At 37.6% G+C, this 16,169-nt stretch overlaps 1 protein-coding gene across 6 annotated transcripts in view; it reads right to left on the bottom strand.

Moving 5' to 3' along the window:
- Window positions 1-16,169, bottom strand: part of gpat2 (glycerol-3-phosphate acyltransferase 2, mitochondrial) — a 97,032-nt gene that overhangs the window by 24,940 nt on the left and 55,923 nt on the right. For all 6 annotated transcript variants that reach the window (XM_067413338.1, XM_067413336.1, XM_067413337.1 and 3 more), the window contains 5 exons: window positions 14,165-14,350; window positions 10,266-10,364; window positions 8,294-8,376; window positions 6,106-6,224; window positions 5,929-5,999 (listed from right to left, as the gene is read on the bottom strand). In XM_067413338.1, the coding sequence (XP_067269439.1) occupies window positions 5,929-5,999; window positions 6,106-6,224; window positions 8,294-8,376; window positions 10,266-10,364; window positions 14,165-14,350 (558 nt within the window). The remainder of the gene's footprint in view (window positions 1-5,928; window positions 6,000-6,105; window positions 6,225-8,293; window positions 8,377-10,265; window positions 10,365-14,164; window positions 14,351-16,169) is intronic.

The raw sequence follows: 16,169 nt of genomic DNA on the forward strand, positions 1-16,169 counted from the left end.
AATAAGCAGGACAGCATCGGTCGAGCACGCCTCCTTCAGCTCACGCCGACGAGCAAACGCTGGTCTAATGTTGATCCTCGTCCTGCCTTTAATCCCATCACTTTTTCGTTTCCTCTTATTGCTTTCCTCCAATAAAACCTTTTCTTTCTTATTTGTCTGTGCTGCTTCGGACTTGACTATATTTTCCAATGAACAAAGTTGGGCTCGCACGTCCGAATTTAAGGAAGTGTGGGTGTTGGTGGAAGTGACGTATATGCCGTTAAGCAGTCGAATTTTGTCGTTCTTTTTGTTCTCGGGTTACTACCCGAAACCCGAAGTTTAAAAGTACGATTATAAACGATACAGACCCCATCAGGCTATGGCAGACGTGTCATTCAACCTATTGTAAGTCGATTTATCATCACAAGAGTCTTGAAAATATATTATGTAGGTTGAAAAGTTACCTAGTGCTGATTTAATTAAAAAAGAGTTATATTTTTGGTATATGTAAAGGCCAATTCAAACCAAAAGTGAAACGATTAAGCCTCCGGTTAAAAAAAGAATTGTAATTCAACCTGTACAGCTCAAACAAACTATTTCAGCTGTGCTGCCAATCTGGATTGTAGAAGAATAGGACACAGGAGAAGAAAGTTCAACAAACTTCAACAATAACCAAAAAAAAAAAAAAAACTTTTTTAATGCAAATGTGATGTTTAACTCAAGTAAATTTTGCTTATTCGTATGGTTGAATTTTATCACTGAAGGTCCACAGCAAAGACATTTGTTAATAAAGTAAGATTAAATACATAAAGTATATTTGTGTTATGTAACAATTAGGGGTGACACCGAATAGTCGAAGATTCGATGCATCGATATGCAGAGCCGGATTCGACCACCCATCTTACAGTCCAATCTTCACGGGTGTTATGAAATGAGATTCATACTATTTTGGCAATATGGGGGTGCTCAATATTTTAAAGACGTGGTGCGGCGCTGCGCGTTGATGAGCGGTGCTGAGCTTAGCCTCTTGTGTGCGACCCCTTTAGGGGCGCGCACTGAGCTTCGATCATCAATGTACATACTGATTTCACCCTGTGCTACAAGATACACCTATCGTGCAGCTCTTCTGTCAGTAGTTGATTCAAAATCGAGCTTATGCGTATATAATGTGCGCGTCTGTTGTGCGATACCTGAGGCGGTGATGAGCTTCGCATCCGGTGTGCGACCCCCTTTAGGCACAATCGGCTTAAGAACGTGCATGTAAACGCACTCCAAGTTGTCTTTTCCTCTCTAGGCAGGTATTTGTTTAGGTTTATTTATCAAAATGTTCTTTTATATATTTGTGGGATGTTATGTAATTGTGTATTGGTAAATCCTTAGTCGGGGACACCCATAGTAACATTTTATCACTGCAGGTTTGCGTAATACTGCCAGTTAATAAATAATGAAAAAGTAATGCTTTACTTTACTCGTAGCTTGAAAAAGTAAACTCACGTTACTTGTAATTTTGTTACCTAGGTATGTGACAGTGAGAAAATCTTCCCATATGACAACACCGATAATACCGGTATCACTGGCGGGGGCTTTTAAATTGCTAATTCTAAACTGAAAGTAAAATGTGCACGGCCGTTCGGGCAGAGGGCCAAAGTAAGTGTTTTCAATGAATTCCTATGGAAGTTAAGCTTCCATAGGCATTGTCTGAAAAAGCGTCAGTGGACCCGCACTGTGAATGAGTGCGGCCGTAAATTAATGACAGTGTGAAGGAATGACACTGCAAATGTAAATGACAGTGTGGCCGTGAAGAAATGACAGGGCGGACATACTTTTAGTTTAGAATTAGCGCCAATTCGGGGGCGGCAGTTGCTTGAATGGTGGGTTCATTAGCCTATTATTCTTACTGAAAATAATAAATAGTACAATGACAAATTCACTTAAATAGGCGCTTTTACATTTCGCTTTGAAACCAAATCTTCCGCGATCATCTTGTCTGTCAGCTCTTCGCTCATAATGAATGGAATCTGACTCCTGCTGCTGGTGTGCGCGGTGACTCTCGTTTAGCTCATGCTGTATTGAGCAGACACCTTCAGTTTTTAATTGTAGTGTCTGTTCTCTAACTGAACTAAATTATTTTATTACTTTAAAAAAGTAAACAACGGTGATGCACGGTGAAGCAAGTGATGTTACAAAAAAAACACGAAGTAAAGTAAAAAAGGCAAGTAAAAAACCGACTATTGCAGCAAGCATAGCGTTACCCCAACTCGGTTAATAGTGATATAGCTGAAAACTCTGCATACAGTTGACTACCAATAAAATTAATAAAAAATTGGGACCAAATTTATTCAGACACTTTTACCTGACCATGTTTTGCTTGCGTGTTTTTTCTTTAAAGTGGGGATGAAACACTTTCAGTGAATCAATCTTGAGTACCTATAGAGTAGTATTGCATCCTTCATATCTCCAAAAAGTATTTAGTTTTATTATGTTTATAAAAGAAATATAGGCTGTACAGTCTTTCCGAAAAAAACCAGCGGCTGGAAGCGTATCGTGAGGTCGGAGCTAAAGAATGACGAGCACAAATAGCTATTTTGTTGAGAGCATCTGAAAGCTCTGACATCTTTAAATAAACCATTGAGATCAATCAGATTTAGCCATACATATATGATCCAGAATCAGATCTAGAGGCTGAAATTGAACCGGAGAAGCAGCAAAGACGACTACAGCAGGACGTCTCAATGGTATGTACTGTTACTTATATACGCTTAGCGGCTGGTCATGCTCGCGAGTTTTACAACATTTCTGTGCGTTTACTCTTGGTTTATGAGGACATAATTCGGTTTATGGATTATTGCATGCGATTTAATGTTAGCAGTTGCAAGCGGAATGGTTTTGCACATCAGACTAGTGCGTTTTTACATAGAAAAATAATGGAATAGTAGCACATTTGAATAAACGAGTCGATAGCTAACAACACAAAGACATTTAAAGCAGTTTTATTCACCGCCTACTTCCAACATACGACCGTAAACCTTAATCGCTGGAACCACTCCATCTTTCAGCATTAGACGAGCTACAATTCTGGAGTTAAACCTTGTTTATAAACCATTGTCGCCGAAATGAAGGGAACAAACCAAAACACTTGCACAACTCTATTGCTGCTCCAGAAAAACAAACTCCATCCACTGCCCCATTAACTCTGGGTTATTTGGGAAGCTGTACAGGGTTGTCTTGCCCTGACAACCAGAAAAACACTTCTTTGGTGACATTGTTGATTTCCTCAAGTCCTGTGACAGCGTGACTGCAGCGAAGCCGGCTTCCCTAAAGCGTTTCCTCTCTCGTTCTAGTCACGCGCCCTTCCGGGAGAAGAGCCCGTACAGCCCGTACAAGGACATTCCGCCCTATCTGACATCAGCTAAAAATGAGAAACTTGTGAGAAACCAGAAGGAGTATTTTTGGCACAGAAAACATCCAGATTTTTTTTTTTAACTTTGTCTATGTTTAGGATGGGAATACAAGTCTTTAACGGTGTAAAAACTCTGTGTGCAACTTATAACACCACAGACTGAACACATTATTTAAAACAAAATTAAGCATTGCTTAGTAATTGATTGACTTAAAGTGGTATTATCTAATCGTGTACTTTAATTGTACAGCTGACTGATTGATTGTAATCGATTACGTACCTTTCTATCAAATTTATCTGACATTATCTAAATAAAACATTTTCTGACAGAGTTTAATGGGTTAGTTCACCCAAAAATGAAAATTCTGTTATTAATAACTAACCCTAATGTCGTTCGACACACGTAAGACTTTCATCTTTGGAACACAAATGAAGATATTTTTGTTGAAATCTGATGGCTCAGAAAGGCCTTCATTGACATCATTCTTGTCGCTTCATAAAATTATTATTGTAGAGCCACTGTAGAGATGGACTTTGTAATGATGTCTTTAGTACCTTTTATGGGTCTTGAGAGAGGAAATTACATTGATGTCAATGAAGGCCTGTCTGTGCCATCGGATTTCAACAAAAATATCTTCATTGTTGTTCCGAAGATGAACGGAGGTTTCCGTTGTCGAACGACATGAGGGTAAGTAATTAATGAGAGAATTTACATTTTTGGGTGAACTAACCATTTAACTGAGTTCTTGTCATGTTATATTACCATTTTCTAAACTATAGTGAATAAACTGCTAATAATAAACTATTTTATAGTTTCATCCTGACCACAGAACCCAGTCCCTTTTGACTTTCCAGTCGTGTCTGACAACTGAATGTGCTGGAGTTTGTTTCTGGATGAGCGAGGAGGATTTTTCTTGAATCCCTCCCAAACAACATGTGGTGATGTAGGGGTTGTTTGAATTTTTTTTTAGGCTTTCTGACCCCAAGACTCAACTAATCTCTGCGATTCTCCATCTGTGATCTTGGAGAGTCTTTGCGTACTCAAGCGTTCCTCCTCGCCGTGCATTAGGAAGATTCGAAGATTCGAAGATTCGATGCATCGATATGCGGAGCCTGATTCGACCACCGATCTCACGGTCGAATCTTCGCGGGTGTTATGAAACGAGGATCATACCATTTTGGCAATATGGGGGTGCTCAATATTTTAAAGACGTGTCGCGGCGCTGAGCTGAGTATCGGTGTGCGACCCCTTTAAGGGCGCTGAGCTTCGCACTGCTCCTTTTAAATTAGAACACGTTCAATGAGTGTACACACACCGGCGGCAGCATTCAGCGCTTGTCCGTGGCCACTCGGGAAGTTGTTTAAAATCCTGCTGCACCACAGAGCGCTTTCGTGCAGCTCATCTGTCAGTCAATTCAAAATTGAGCTTGTGTGTATATAATGTGCGCATCAGGTGGCGGTGTGAGTGAGATCCTGAGGGCGCGTGGGGCTTAGCTTCGCGTACGTCCTTCACCCGCTTTAGGCACAATCGGCTACAGAACGTGCATATAAACGCACCCAAATGTTCTTTTCCTCTCTAGGCAGGTATTTTTTTAGGTTTATTTATCAAAATGTTCTTTTATATATTTGTGTGATGTTCTGTATTTCGATCGCGGCTTTAACATGTTATGAGAAAACGGTTTATGAATGTTTATCCACCACATTACCTTTTAGGCTATTTAAACCTAAATAAGAAAGCCATTGTCAGTTTGTCTGTCAGTTGGCAGGCAGTTTTGGTTGCTTTATTAAAAGTTGTTGCTGTGTGCAGTGTGTAAAGAAAATTAAAAATAGTTTTACCCTTCTGCTGACAGTGTCGTGCTCCTCCCAACCCATTCACACACACAGATGATTCGACTATCAGTCGACCATAGAGAGATTCGAAAATTCTGATTCGATTGTCTAAATCCTTAGTCGAGGACAGCCCTAGACAATATACAAACACGTCCTCTTTCAGGCAGATTTGTAACATCTTTAGTTAAATGGAGCTTCTTAATTATTGCCCTGATGGTGGAAATGGGGATTCTCAATGCTTTAGCTATTTTCCTACAGCCTCTTTCTATTTTGTGAAGCTCAATAATCTTTTGCTGCACATCAGAACTATATTTTTTGGTTTCACTCATTGTGATAAATGATTAAGGGAATTTGGGAATTTATATTTATACTCCTGTAAAACAAGACATCCTAGCTGGACAATTTAATGTTCCTTATATTAATGTAAATATACTTCAGAGGTATTTTACTCATTTAAAATTCTAGGGGTACCAACAATTGTGGCCAATATGTTTTAGAGAAAAGCATTTATTTCATAATGTGATTTACCCCCCCATTGTCAATTATTCTACTTAAATGAAAGGTTGGATTTTTGTGAATTTTTTTAGTAAAAGATCAAAAGGATAAACAATGCAGATTATTATTTTTTACAGCCATATTTCATCATATTTACCAGGGGTACCAACAATTTTGATCACGACTGTGTGTGTGTGTGATGTCCAAGAGTTTTTAAAACAGACCTTGCGATGCTTGTGCAGCAGTAAACAGGACACCAGACTTGTAGACATGACAGCCATACTTGTAGTTGAAGCTAAAATAAAATTGAAAAAATAAAACACACACAACTTTAATAAATAAATCAAGTACTAAAGTGCAAGAGTTTGATCTTTGAGATCTCGTGTTTCAGTCACACTCACAGTACATGAAATGAAGAGTCAGTGCAATAGTCAGCTGTCTATCAGCGGGAGGCAGTTCAGGCATGACGGCGGGTGGGAGGAGCCAGGAAACATCCTTCTGGTTGAAGATGGAATCCATCCTGATGAAATAAACCACATGTCGTTTTATTACACATACTTTGTTTAATATAGATGTATAGGGGTGTAAATTAGGGTAATAACTTTTTCAAAAATAATCTTCATTGCTGCCTTCTTCATCATCTTCATTAGACGAAAAGTGCAGAATACCATTCCAAACGGAAATTATTGGATAGATTATTGGAGCATAAATCTCTCTCTCTCTCTCTCTCTCTCTCTCATACACACCAATATTTGGATTTTTCTAGAAAAATAGATACAGAAAGTTATAGAAAATACTAATTACAAGCAGTAATGTTTGTTATGGTTGTTCATATTTTCAATTTATGATACAGGAAATCTATTATTTGAAAAATAGACAAATATGTTTAACCCTAGTATAGGCTGCATACTGTACATTTCAGTCCTCCACAAACCTCATGTGACTGCATCACCTGTCCACTGTCCTCACTTCCTAACGTGTACAAATAAAAGGCTTTACAACAATACATTACTACCAGCTGTCAATATGCAAATGTCAAGCCCCGCAGGGCTAAATCTTCCCGATAACGATTCCCTGCTGTGGATGTTCCACTTTAAACGTATAACAGTGCCTGGGGCTCTCGGAAGAGACTGAAGAGCAGATGAGAAGCTCTTTGTAGATTTCAGGATATTCCAACTCATTATGAGCCGGGGTTGGAATAACTTGCTTCTCCCGATAACCTGAGTTATTTAAAACGTGTGCACCGCAGAAACATTTTAAGCACTTGGCTCTTGAGCTCTTTTTCAGAAGAGTCCCAGTGCTTGAGAATATGTCTAATATCTAGGATTTCATAAAAATTTCAGTAGTTGATACTGTTGAAATACTTAAAATGCCTTTTAAAATTTCATGATTCTCAATAGCAATTTGTATACCGCAGCTTCAATTGAAAATATACTAATATGCCACTGAACACGCTCCTTTAAATAGTTAAACATCAATATGATTATTAACGAATTGCATAAAAATGGAATATACCATTTAAATACTATCATTCAAAAGTTTGGGGTTGTAGAGATTTTCATTATTGACAAATGTATGGATTTTACTACAATTAATAAAAAATGTATGCAAATTAATATAAAATATTTCTATTTAAAATAAATGCTGTTCTTTGAACTATCTGAAAAAAACCTTTATCATGGTTTCCACAAAAAAATATGAAGCAGCACAACATTTGATGAACCTGTTCATTGATAAGAAATGTTTCTTGAGCATCAAATCAGTACGTTAGAATGATTTCTGAAGGATCATGCGCCACTGAAGACTGGCGTAATAATGCTGAACATTCAGCTTTGGAATACATTCACAGGAATGAATCATATTTTAAACTATATTAAAATAGAAAAATTATTTGACATTTAAATACTACTTCACAGTATTACTGTACATTTGATCAAATAAACAGAACCTTGGTGACATGGTGAGCATTAGAGACTTCTTTCAAAAACATTTTTAAAAATCTTACCGACTCCAAACTTTTGAATGGTAATGTATGTACACATTGATTCAATTTCTCCATTAATTGTTTAAACCAAGTGAACGGTCAGTGATAGAATAATTATAAGTTAACAAATAACAGATCAGAACAATAAGACAAAGATGGAAATAATAGTCAAAACAAATAATAAATAATTATGCAAGTCATTCAGTAGGCTAAATCAGACCTCTAGAGCCAAGTGCATAAAACATTTGTGAAATGCACTCGATTAAAGCAACTCAAGTTACAAAAAACATTTTTAGAAAGCGATATGCTGAACTAGCTAAATGTATTTTTCTTGCTTTTTTTGTCTTGCCAATTTGGCACATCAAATAAATAACCCAAAGGTGAAGAAGAACTGAACTGGAGGACCAGAACTCCAGGGACTTTCGTGACTGACAAGAAAACTAGGAAATTCTAACGTGAAGGATGCAGGATGGTTTGCAGTGAAACGCATGTGCTCTTTTGTCTTTCACCATATGGGCAGACAGATGCTAGGGTGGCAAATAGGAAGAGATGGATGAAGAGTAGATGCTGCAGATGAGATACACGAACGGAGGGATTGAAGAGACCTGTTGTGCAGTATGGCGGTCAACAGCAGGTCCTGTAGGGGGTGCCCTCCATCCACACGGCACTTTCCACTCTCGCACATCTCCTGAGAGTGAGAAAGAATGGGTTTAAAAACTTTTCCACAGTGCCCATACATAAGCTTCAAAAACTGAGACGTCGCATTATGGCTAAACTGGTTTCGATTCAAGACCCAGATTTTGGACGTTGTAATTATTTACTGTATGAAAAGTACTTAAAATGAAGTATAAATATTGTATACAATAACATGGCATTGTATAAATGGCATTGTATAAATATTAGCACAAACTGAAAAGATCCAACAATGTAGTTTCCACAACAACAAAAAAAGTACACAACGCATGCATCATCCTAATTCAATGTCTCTTGGATGGATAACTTAAAGGGTTACTTCAGCGATTAGCATATGGCTTTGTATCAGTAGAAACCCTGAAGTATATTCAAATGATTATGCTTTCCCCCCTCATATCCCCCGAGACAAGAGATTTATGCATTTTATTTCTGGAATAATTCCTCCTATGATGCAAATTGACGATATTTGCATCATAGGAGGAATGTTTGGCAAAAGGCTAAAGACTACAGCCAGCAGAGGGAGCCATTTCCGCATGTTTTGAACCCGCGTATGGGGGATGGGAGATCACACTCAGAGCTCAGCTCGCAGCTACAGGCACTCATGTAAACGGAGCTATGGTGAGCAATGCAAGTCTTTTAACTTATCAAATTAATTTCTGAATGTTAGGCTTGCATACGTTGTGAATGTATGCCGTGAGTGTAGTCGCGATTACCTCAGCTCTCATCATGAGAGCTCATCAGCTCATTTATCTCACTCCTGCAGTTAGTGCTCAGTGCTGTGATACTCGCACGGTGACTCACTCATTATATTGAGCAGACACGTTCAGTTTTTAATTGTAGTGTCTTCTCTAACTCAGTCACAGTAATCCAGTAAGTGGCTTTGGGAATGGCCTCAGGGCAGCGAAGCATTCTGGGAATTGTAGTCTTTCATCCCCATGAGACAAAAATAAATGTTCTCTCTTTTCTCAGTCTAGAAGGCACCAAATTCAAAAATAATTTCACATTTCTACTACATTGATGACCCAGTTTAAATACAGATTCATCTTCCCAGCGCTGAAGTACTCCTTTAAGTGGCTTTAATAAACACTGAAAAAAGACCTGATTCTCTGTCCTAAAACATCACATCACATCAGTATTATACCTAGGTGTATGTCTTTATTTATTCATTTTGCATATTATTTGCATCTTTGTCTTATCGTTGGTAAATTATAATAGCGATTACTTGTTTCAAATTTGTCAAAGTAATATTGTGAAACATTAGCAATTATAATAACGGTTTTCTATTTAAATATATTTTGAAATATAATTTAATCCAGTGATGGCAAAGCTGAATTTTCAGCATCATTACTCCAGTCTTCAGTGTCACATTATCCATCAGAAATCATTTTGATATGCTGCTGCTCAAGAAACATTACTGACATTTCTGCTTAATATTGTGGAAATATTTTTTCAGGATTGTTTGATGAACAAAGTTAAAATGAAAAGCATTTATTTGAAATGGAAATACTTTTTAATTATTTGTATTATTATTTGTACTAAATGCATGCAAATTATTGATATTGAGAATCATAAAATTATATTAAGAAATTATACAAGATATGCGATACTGATGTTGTAATATTGCGAAAACCCCAATATTACCAAGCTCTGGACACATTTAATCCTTATTTTTTTATTTATTGGACAATTTATTTTGCAACACTTACTTCGTGTTCTTATATGGCTTCCATTATTTGCATTTAGTATTATTTCCCCTGCTGTCAGAACAGACCGTCCGCCCACAAGCCACTGCGTTAAGGCTCTGCATTTGTATGAAATTATTATATTTTATTCGCTGGTGTGTACGGATGAGCGAGTGTGTGTAATTCATTGCATGAGTCATACCTTCAGAGAGAAAGCTTGTGCAAAATGGATCCTAACACTTCCTCTGTGATCACCCTTCAGCAGGGAGGCCACAAACCGCAGAGTAGACATCACACCGGCCTAGAGACCACAGAAACACAGGAAAAAACACGCTGCCATTCACACACGAGCTGATGAAATGACTTGGATCTAATTCGAGAAAACTATTCTGATCTTCACAGCACTCTAATGGTGAAGAGCCATTAGAGGAGAAATTAGTGGCTGTAATCACTATAATAACTGCCGTCTTTTTGAGATGGATGCACACAATAATATGGATTTATCAGAGCCCTTTATCTCTTTCTTCTCCTCTTAATCTGAGACGAAACGTTCTAGCTGTGTCTTTACCATTGCTCGTTTAGAAAACACATCTCACTACCTGCACATTAAAAGTCATCAAATCTAAATGAAAATCACAGTGGTTTTGGTCTGGTTTTAATCATCTGAATATTGCTGCTTATTAGGGTGTAATGAATTAGTTCACCTCAGAAATTACAAATACAAAACAACATGACTGCAATTCCTGTGCAACACTTCTGTTGGGTTTAGCTCATTGCTATATGGTTGCTAGGTTGTTCTGAGCTGTTGTTATATGGTTGTTTAATGACAGACATGATATCATCTGGCAGGGTGTCGCCATGCTGTTACTAGGGGTGGTCTGGGTGGTTGCTCCGATAAGTGGTTTCTACGGTGTTCTGTACTCCAGGTGGTTGCTAAGAGTTCTGAGTGGTTGCCAGGACATTGCTAGGTTGTTGCTAGTGTATAGTAAAAGAGCTCTACAATATTCTTACAACAAATCCCTTCAATGGTTAGTTTCCCCAAAAAAATGAAAATTATCCCATAATTTGCATGCCATTCTAGATGTTTATGACTTTTTTTTATTATAGACAAACACAGTTATATATAAAAAATATCCTAGCTCTTCCAAGCTTTATAATGGGAGTGAATGTTACCATTTGTTTTAAGCCCCAAAAAGCACATCCATCCATCATAAACATACTCCACACGGCTTCAGGGGTTAATAAAGGCCTCCTGAAGCAAAGCGATGCGTCTGTGTAAGAAAAATATCCATATCTATAACTTCCGGTAACAGGTGTACACCAGTCTAGTTCCGGCAGAAAAGTGACTTCTGACCCGATGCATGCCGTTTATTGATAAACGCGGAAACGCCCAAACCACTTCACCAGAAATCCTGCCTTGTCATTGTCATGTCATTGGTTAAGGTTACAGTGATGAGTAAGTTTAGGGATCAGTGTTTGGTGTAGGTCATCAATACTGTGGTTGACATGACGAATACAATCTAAAAAAATCAGCTACAGGGTGTTTTTTTAATCACTTGAAGGGGATAGAGCAAAACAAAACACTGGTTATGGTTGCCTGTATCTCTCACTGAGAGAAAGCACATTATCAGTATGTCTCTAACCAAAAGTTTCTGGTTAGAACTGGAGCTTAATCAGCTCCAACCTAGGAGAGACTGTATCTGTGTATGCGCACAATATTCTGTGTTACAGATGGGTGTACAATGGACATCCAAAAAGATGGGTGGACTTGTTGTTCTGGGCAAGCTGGTGCATGCGCCACACCGGAGAGGACCTAATTCGGAGGTGAAAGTGGCAACAAGTGACACGTCTAGATTCAGATTAACTGACAATGTGTGGAAATTTACCTGAAATTGACTGTGGATTTTCTATGAACCAATCAGGATCATCCACCTTGCTGTAATGACGTGGATAGACCTTGAAAATAGTATAACTGTAGGGACAATTCACCCTTGGCCGCAAGTTTGATTGACAGGCGATCTGACCAATAACATCGTTGAATCTGCTGTTTTGTCCGACAAAGCAGTCAGGAGAGTTAGTAGATTAACGTTGGTGGACTTGAACTTGAAAAACTGTGTTTTTCCGCAGTTGAAACAACATTTCTTTTAGTGTTCATTCATGTTTATTTGATGCTTATCAATGAACTAGAAGGAAGAGATGATCGGTTCACGAGCAGCTTTAACTGAGGGACTGCAGCTTTAACTGAGGGACTGCAGCGGTCATAATTCTTTAAAGAGACACAAAACGGTATATATTGTTTACATTTCTTTAAAAAATGACAAAATGTAAAAGATGAGAAAGTTGTGACACTTGAGACTTCTTATCGAAAGTAACTTGCTCTGTCCTGTCTGTCGGCATGTTGTCAGTATCCTCTTTGCTTTGCGATGTATTTTCTCTATGCGAGAACATGGGTGTGGTGTGAGAGTGCCATGGTTTGTCAGACATAGCAACAGTAATTAAAGGGGGCGGGTCTTTGCGAACAATTGTATGTACGAGAGGCGGGGCGACGGGGAAAGAGGGAGCGCGGTCTACAAACTCCTTGTGAGACTTGAAGCTGGCGTCTGCTGTTGAAACTGCAAACTGTTCTTCAGTAAGTTATTCTTTAATAAATTGTCTAAACAATTAAAAGTCTGTTTTGAAGTGTAAAACGAGAATTTTTAAAGAGAAATGTTGGAGGAGCTTGAGTTTGTTGCTCAGCCCTATTTTTTAGAAATTGCGTTACTCTCTTAGAGGTCACTCTTCTGCCAGAACTAGACTCACGTACGGCTGTTACTGGAAATTTCTACTAAATACTAAGTATTTACTAAGCAATAAGTATTTACTAAGTAAATATGGATATTTTTCTAACGGAAACGAATCACTTCACTTCAGAAGGCCTTTATAAAAACCCTCGTCCTTCCTTCAGGTCCTTCCCTTTTGACCCGAAACTCTTTTTTTCTAGGAATTTTGTTACAGTTGAACCATGAATACACACACACACAAAAATTAACTGGATTGAGTGACATTTAAAAAAGGAACAAATCCCTCCCTCAATTGGGTCAATTTGACCCCCTTAAGAATGAAAGGAATGCTTCAGTACACATAGAAAAAAACTCCATATAAAGCTTTAAGGCCATCTAGTGGCAAGAGTCATGAAATATGTTATATTATTTCAGCAAAGACATTCAATATAAGATGTTTTGAGCTGAATTAAAAGGTTTATGCCTGAAATGGAGTTATTTTGAAAGTTGAAAGAAGTTGAAAGACTCGCTTACATTTTTATTTACTGATAAAATTGAACGGTAAATAAAATAAATTAAAAATCTCCAAAACAAATTACATTATAAAAAATAGAACAAATTCTCAAAATGATATGAAATAAGCTTTCTTTGGGTCATTTTGAACCTGTGAGGAAGGATTTGTTACAAAGTGCAAGGGGGGGGGGAGAAGGGTTAACGGAATAGATCTGTAAGGATTATTTTTATGATGGATGGATGCATGTGTTTGAAAGAACCAGGATGTTTTTTTTAATATAACTCTTATTGTGTTTAGCAGAAAGAATTCATACAACCCTAGGATGGCTTAGGGGCGAGTAAATTATGAGATAACTTTCATTTTTGGGCGAACTAACCCTTTAATAAAGAAAAACCTTAGGGATATTTAAGTGTATCACATTCACTATGGGCTCTCTTGAAACCAATTCACACTGCAACGACAGACGCTGACCAACGGCAACAGATAGTCAGGTTTTGTTGGATCAGTGTCCTGTCGGTGTTGGTCGGCGCCTGTATTTGCCGATGAAATGTTTTTAGGCATCACTGATATAGGCTTCAAAATAATACTGAGTTACATGACATGTTTATTTCTTAGAGTATGGTAAATCCTTCCCCAATTACTCAATGATCATTCTGCCTATGAGCACCATTATCATGTTTGCCTTTGTCAGGAAAATGTGAATCTACTTCTGTTTGTAATTTGTTTATTGGTTTGTTTAATAGCCCCGTGCGCTGATAGACAATGCGTGACTGTCAGGTAGAGGTCATTACGTAATGGAGTGTGCATTGTTAATATTGAGGTCGTCACCTGTGGACGTATAAAGTGGCGTGGTAAGCAATCATAGGAAACGCCCACGGGCACGATGCAAACATCAGGCACTAGACCGTCACTGATGGCCTGATGTACGCGGGCCAGCCACTGCCCGCCGTGACCTCTGGCTGCGGTGATGCCCACGCTGAGAGCGGCCCCCTCTCGTAACAGCTCGCCAATGAACTGTGGAGTGGGACAAAAGAGAAGAAATGATGAATAAAATGTTTGTGGGAAAATAGAGAGGCTGGACAGTTTTATGTGGAAGAGCCATGAAGCAGAGAAAAAAATGTACTGCAATATCTGCAAAAGCAGTCCAATAAAATGAATTGAAAGCGAAGAGTCTTTTTGGGGGAAGCGTCAATGTGTGAGAGGAGAGACCGATAAAATGTGCTATAGCGAGAGAGAAAGAGGTAAGCTGACACCACTGTACACATTCAAAACTGTACTTTTCTAATGCTTGGACAAAGCATTACGATGATTCTGTCATAATTGTTTCCCTCTAAACCCATACGGCTCATACAGGGAGACATTCACGTGACTGTTTTTGTATAGTGTTTTTGTAATATAGTATTTTGTTGTTCTTGGTACGTGTTTGTGTGTGTGTGTGTGGGGGGGTCATTATATTGTTTGGCTCATAAGAATAAAGACATTTTTGAAAAAAGATGTGTAATGTCCTGTGTAATGCTATGTCTTCTGTAGAGGACACTTGGAGCCATTAAGAAAAATTCTAAGAAATTAATAAGCATTTTTTTTTTTTTCATTCAACAATTGTTTTGTTTTAAAGCTTTGTTTTATTCAAACTTTGTATAAAGATGATTATGCTACTATTGATATAACAGAATCATTTGATATAAACATTAGCATTAATGCCATTCCAATTCTATGCAATGCATCTGTACACTATGTAATTTACATATTAATGTGTTCTTTGAGAAACATTTAATTAAAAAAAGACATGTAATAATGGGAGTGATAATTGGGAATATATTTATAAGAATATCTCAAAGCTTAAATTTATATTAATGTTATTGAGGTTGATGCATAAGTATTATTAATAGAGCTCACGTCTGAGAGAAGAGTGATGTATTACCCACTTTTAAATTTTATTTCAATGCGTTTAAATCTTTACAATTATCTTTGGACGCATTTGTGTTCATCTGGCGGTTATTAGTGTTCTGTTCTTCATTAATTTTGACTGCTGATTGTCTACTAAATTGATAGTTAAACTGAAAATAAAAATTCTGTAATCATTTACTCATGTCATTTCAAAATGATGATATTTAATGAAATCTAAGAGATTTGTCTCCCTCCACTGAAAGTCCATTCCACCAAAACACTTAAAGCAAGGTTCTCTTGCAAATCATATTTGAGCACTCCATGTATGTGCATTGACCAGTGTTTATATGTGAATAAAAGCCTAAATTTAATCTGTTCAACAAAACAATCAGAATATTTGGATAATTAATAATAATTGGATTGAACAGCTTGATTCATATTGATTACTTTTGCAATGTCTTCATGGACTTTTTGAAGTGTCAAAGTTTTGGTAGAATTGACTTTCAATGGAAGGATAGAAATCTCTGATTTTACAAAAAATGTAATATCATAAAAAAATATATATTAATTTGTGTTTCGAAAGTGAATAAACGTAGCTTTGGAATGACATGAGGGTGAGTAGTTTATGACAGCATTTTGATAAACTATCCCTTTGACCGCCCCTACTCTCTTGGTGCGTTCAAGTCATGTTGTAAAGATCGTATTTACGAGTTGAATGCGCATGAACGCCACCACGAAGTCGTAAATACCAGTGGGATGTTCGACATTTTAAGCCTCGATCTGTATGAGTTGGTGGCGTGTCAGTGAGAAACATGGCGGAATCAATGAATGCAACGTCTGTAGTTTAATATAACGGGTATTTAGCTGTGACTCTGTCAGGCTTTGTCATTTACAGCAAAGTAAGCTATTATTGTAATAAAACAATTTGCATAATATATAACAATAC

This window comes from Pseudorasbora parva, chromosome 13, assembly GCF_024679245.1.
Source record: "Pseudorasbora parva isolate DD20220531a chromosome 13, ASM2467924v1, whole genome shotgun sequence".
NCBI lineage: Eukaryota > Metazoa > Chordata > Actinopteri > Cypriniformes > Gobionidae > Pseudorasbora > Pseudorasbora parva.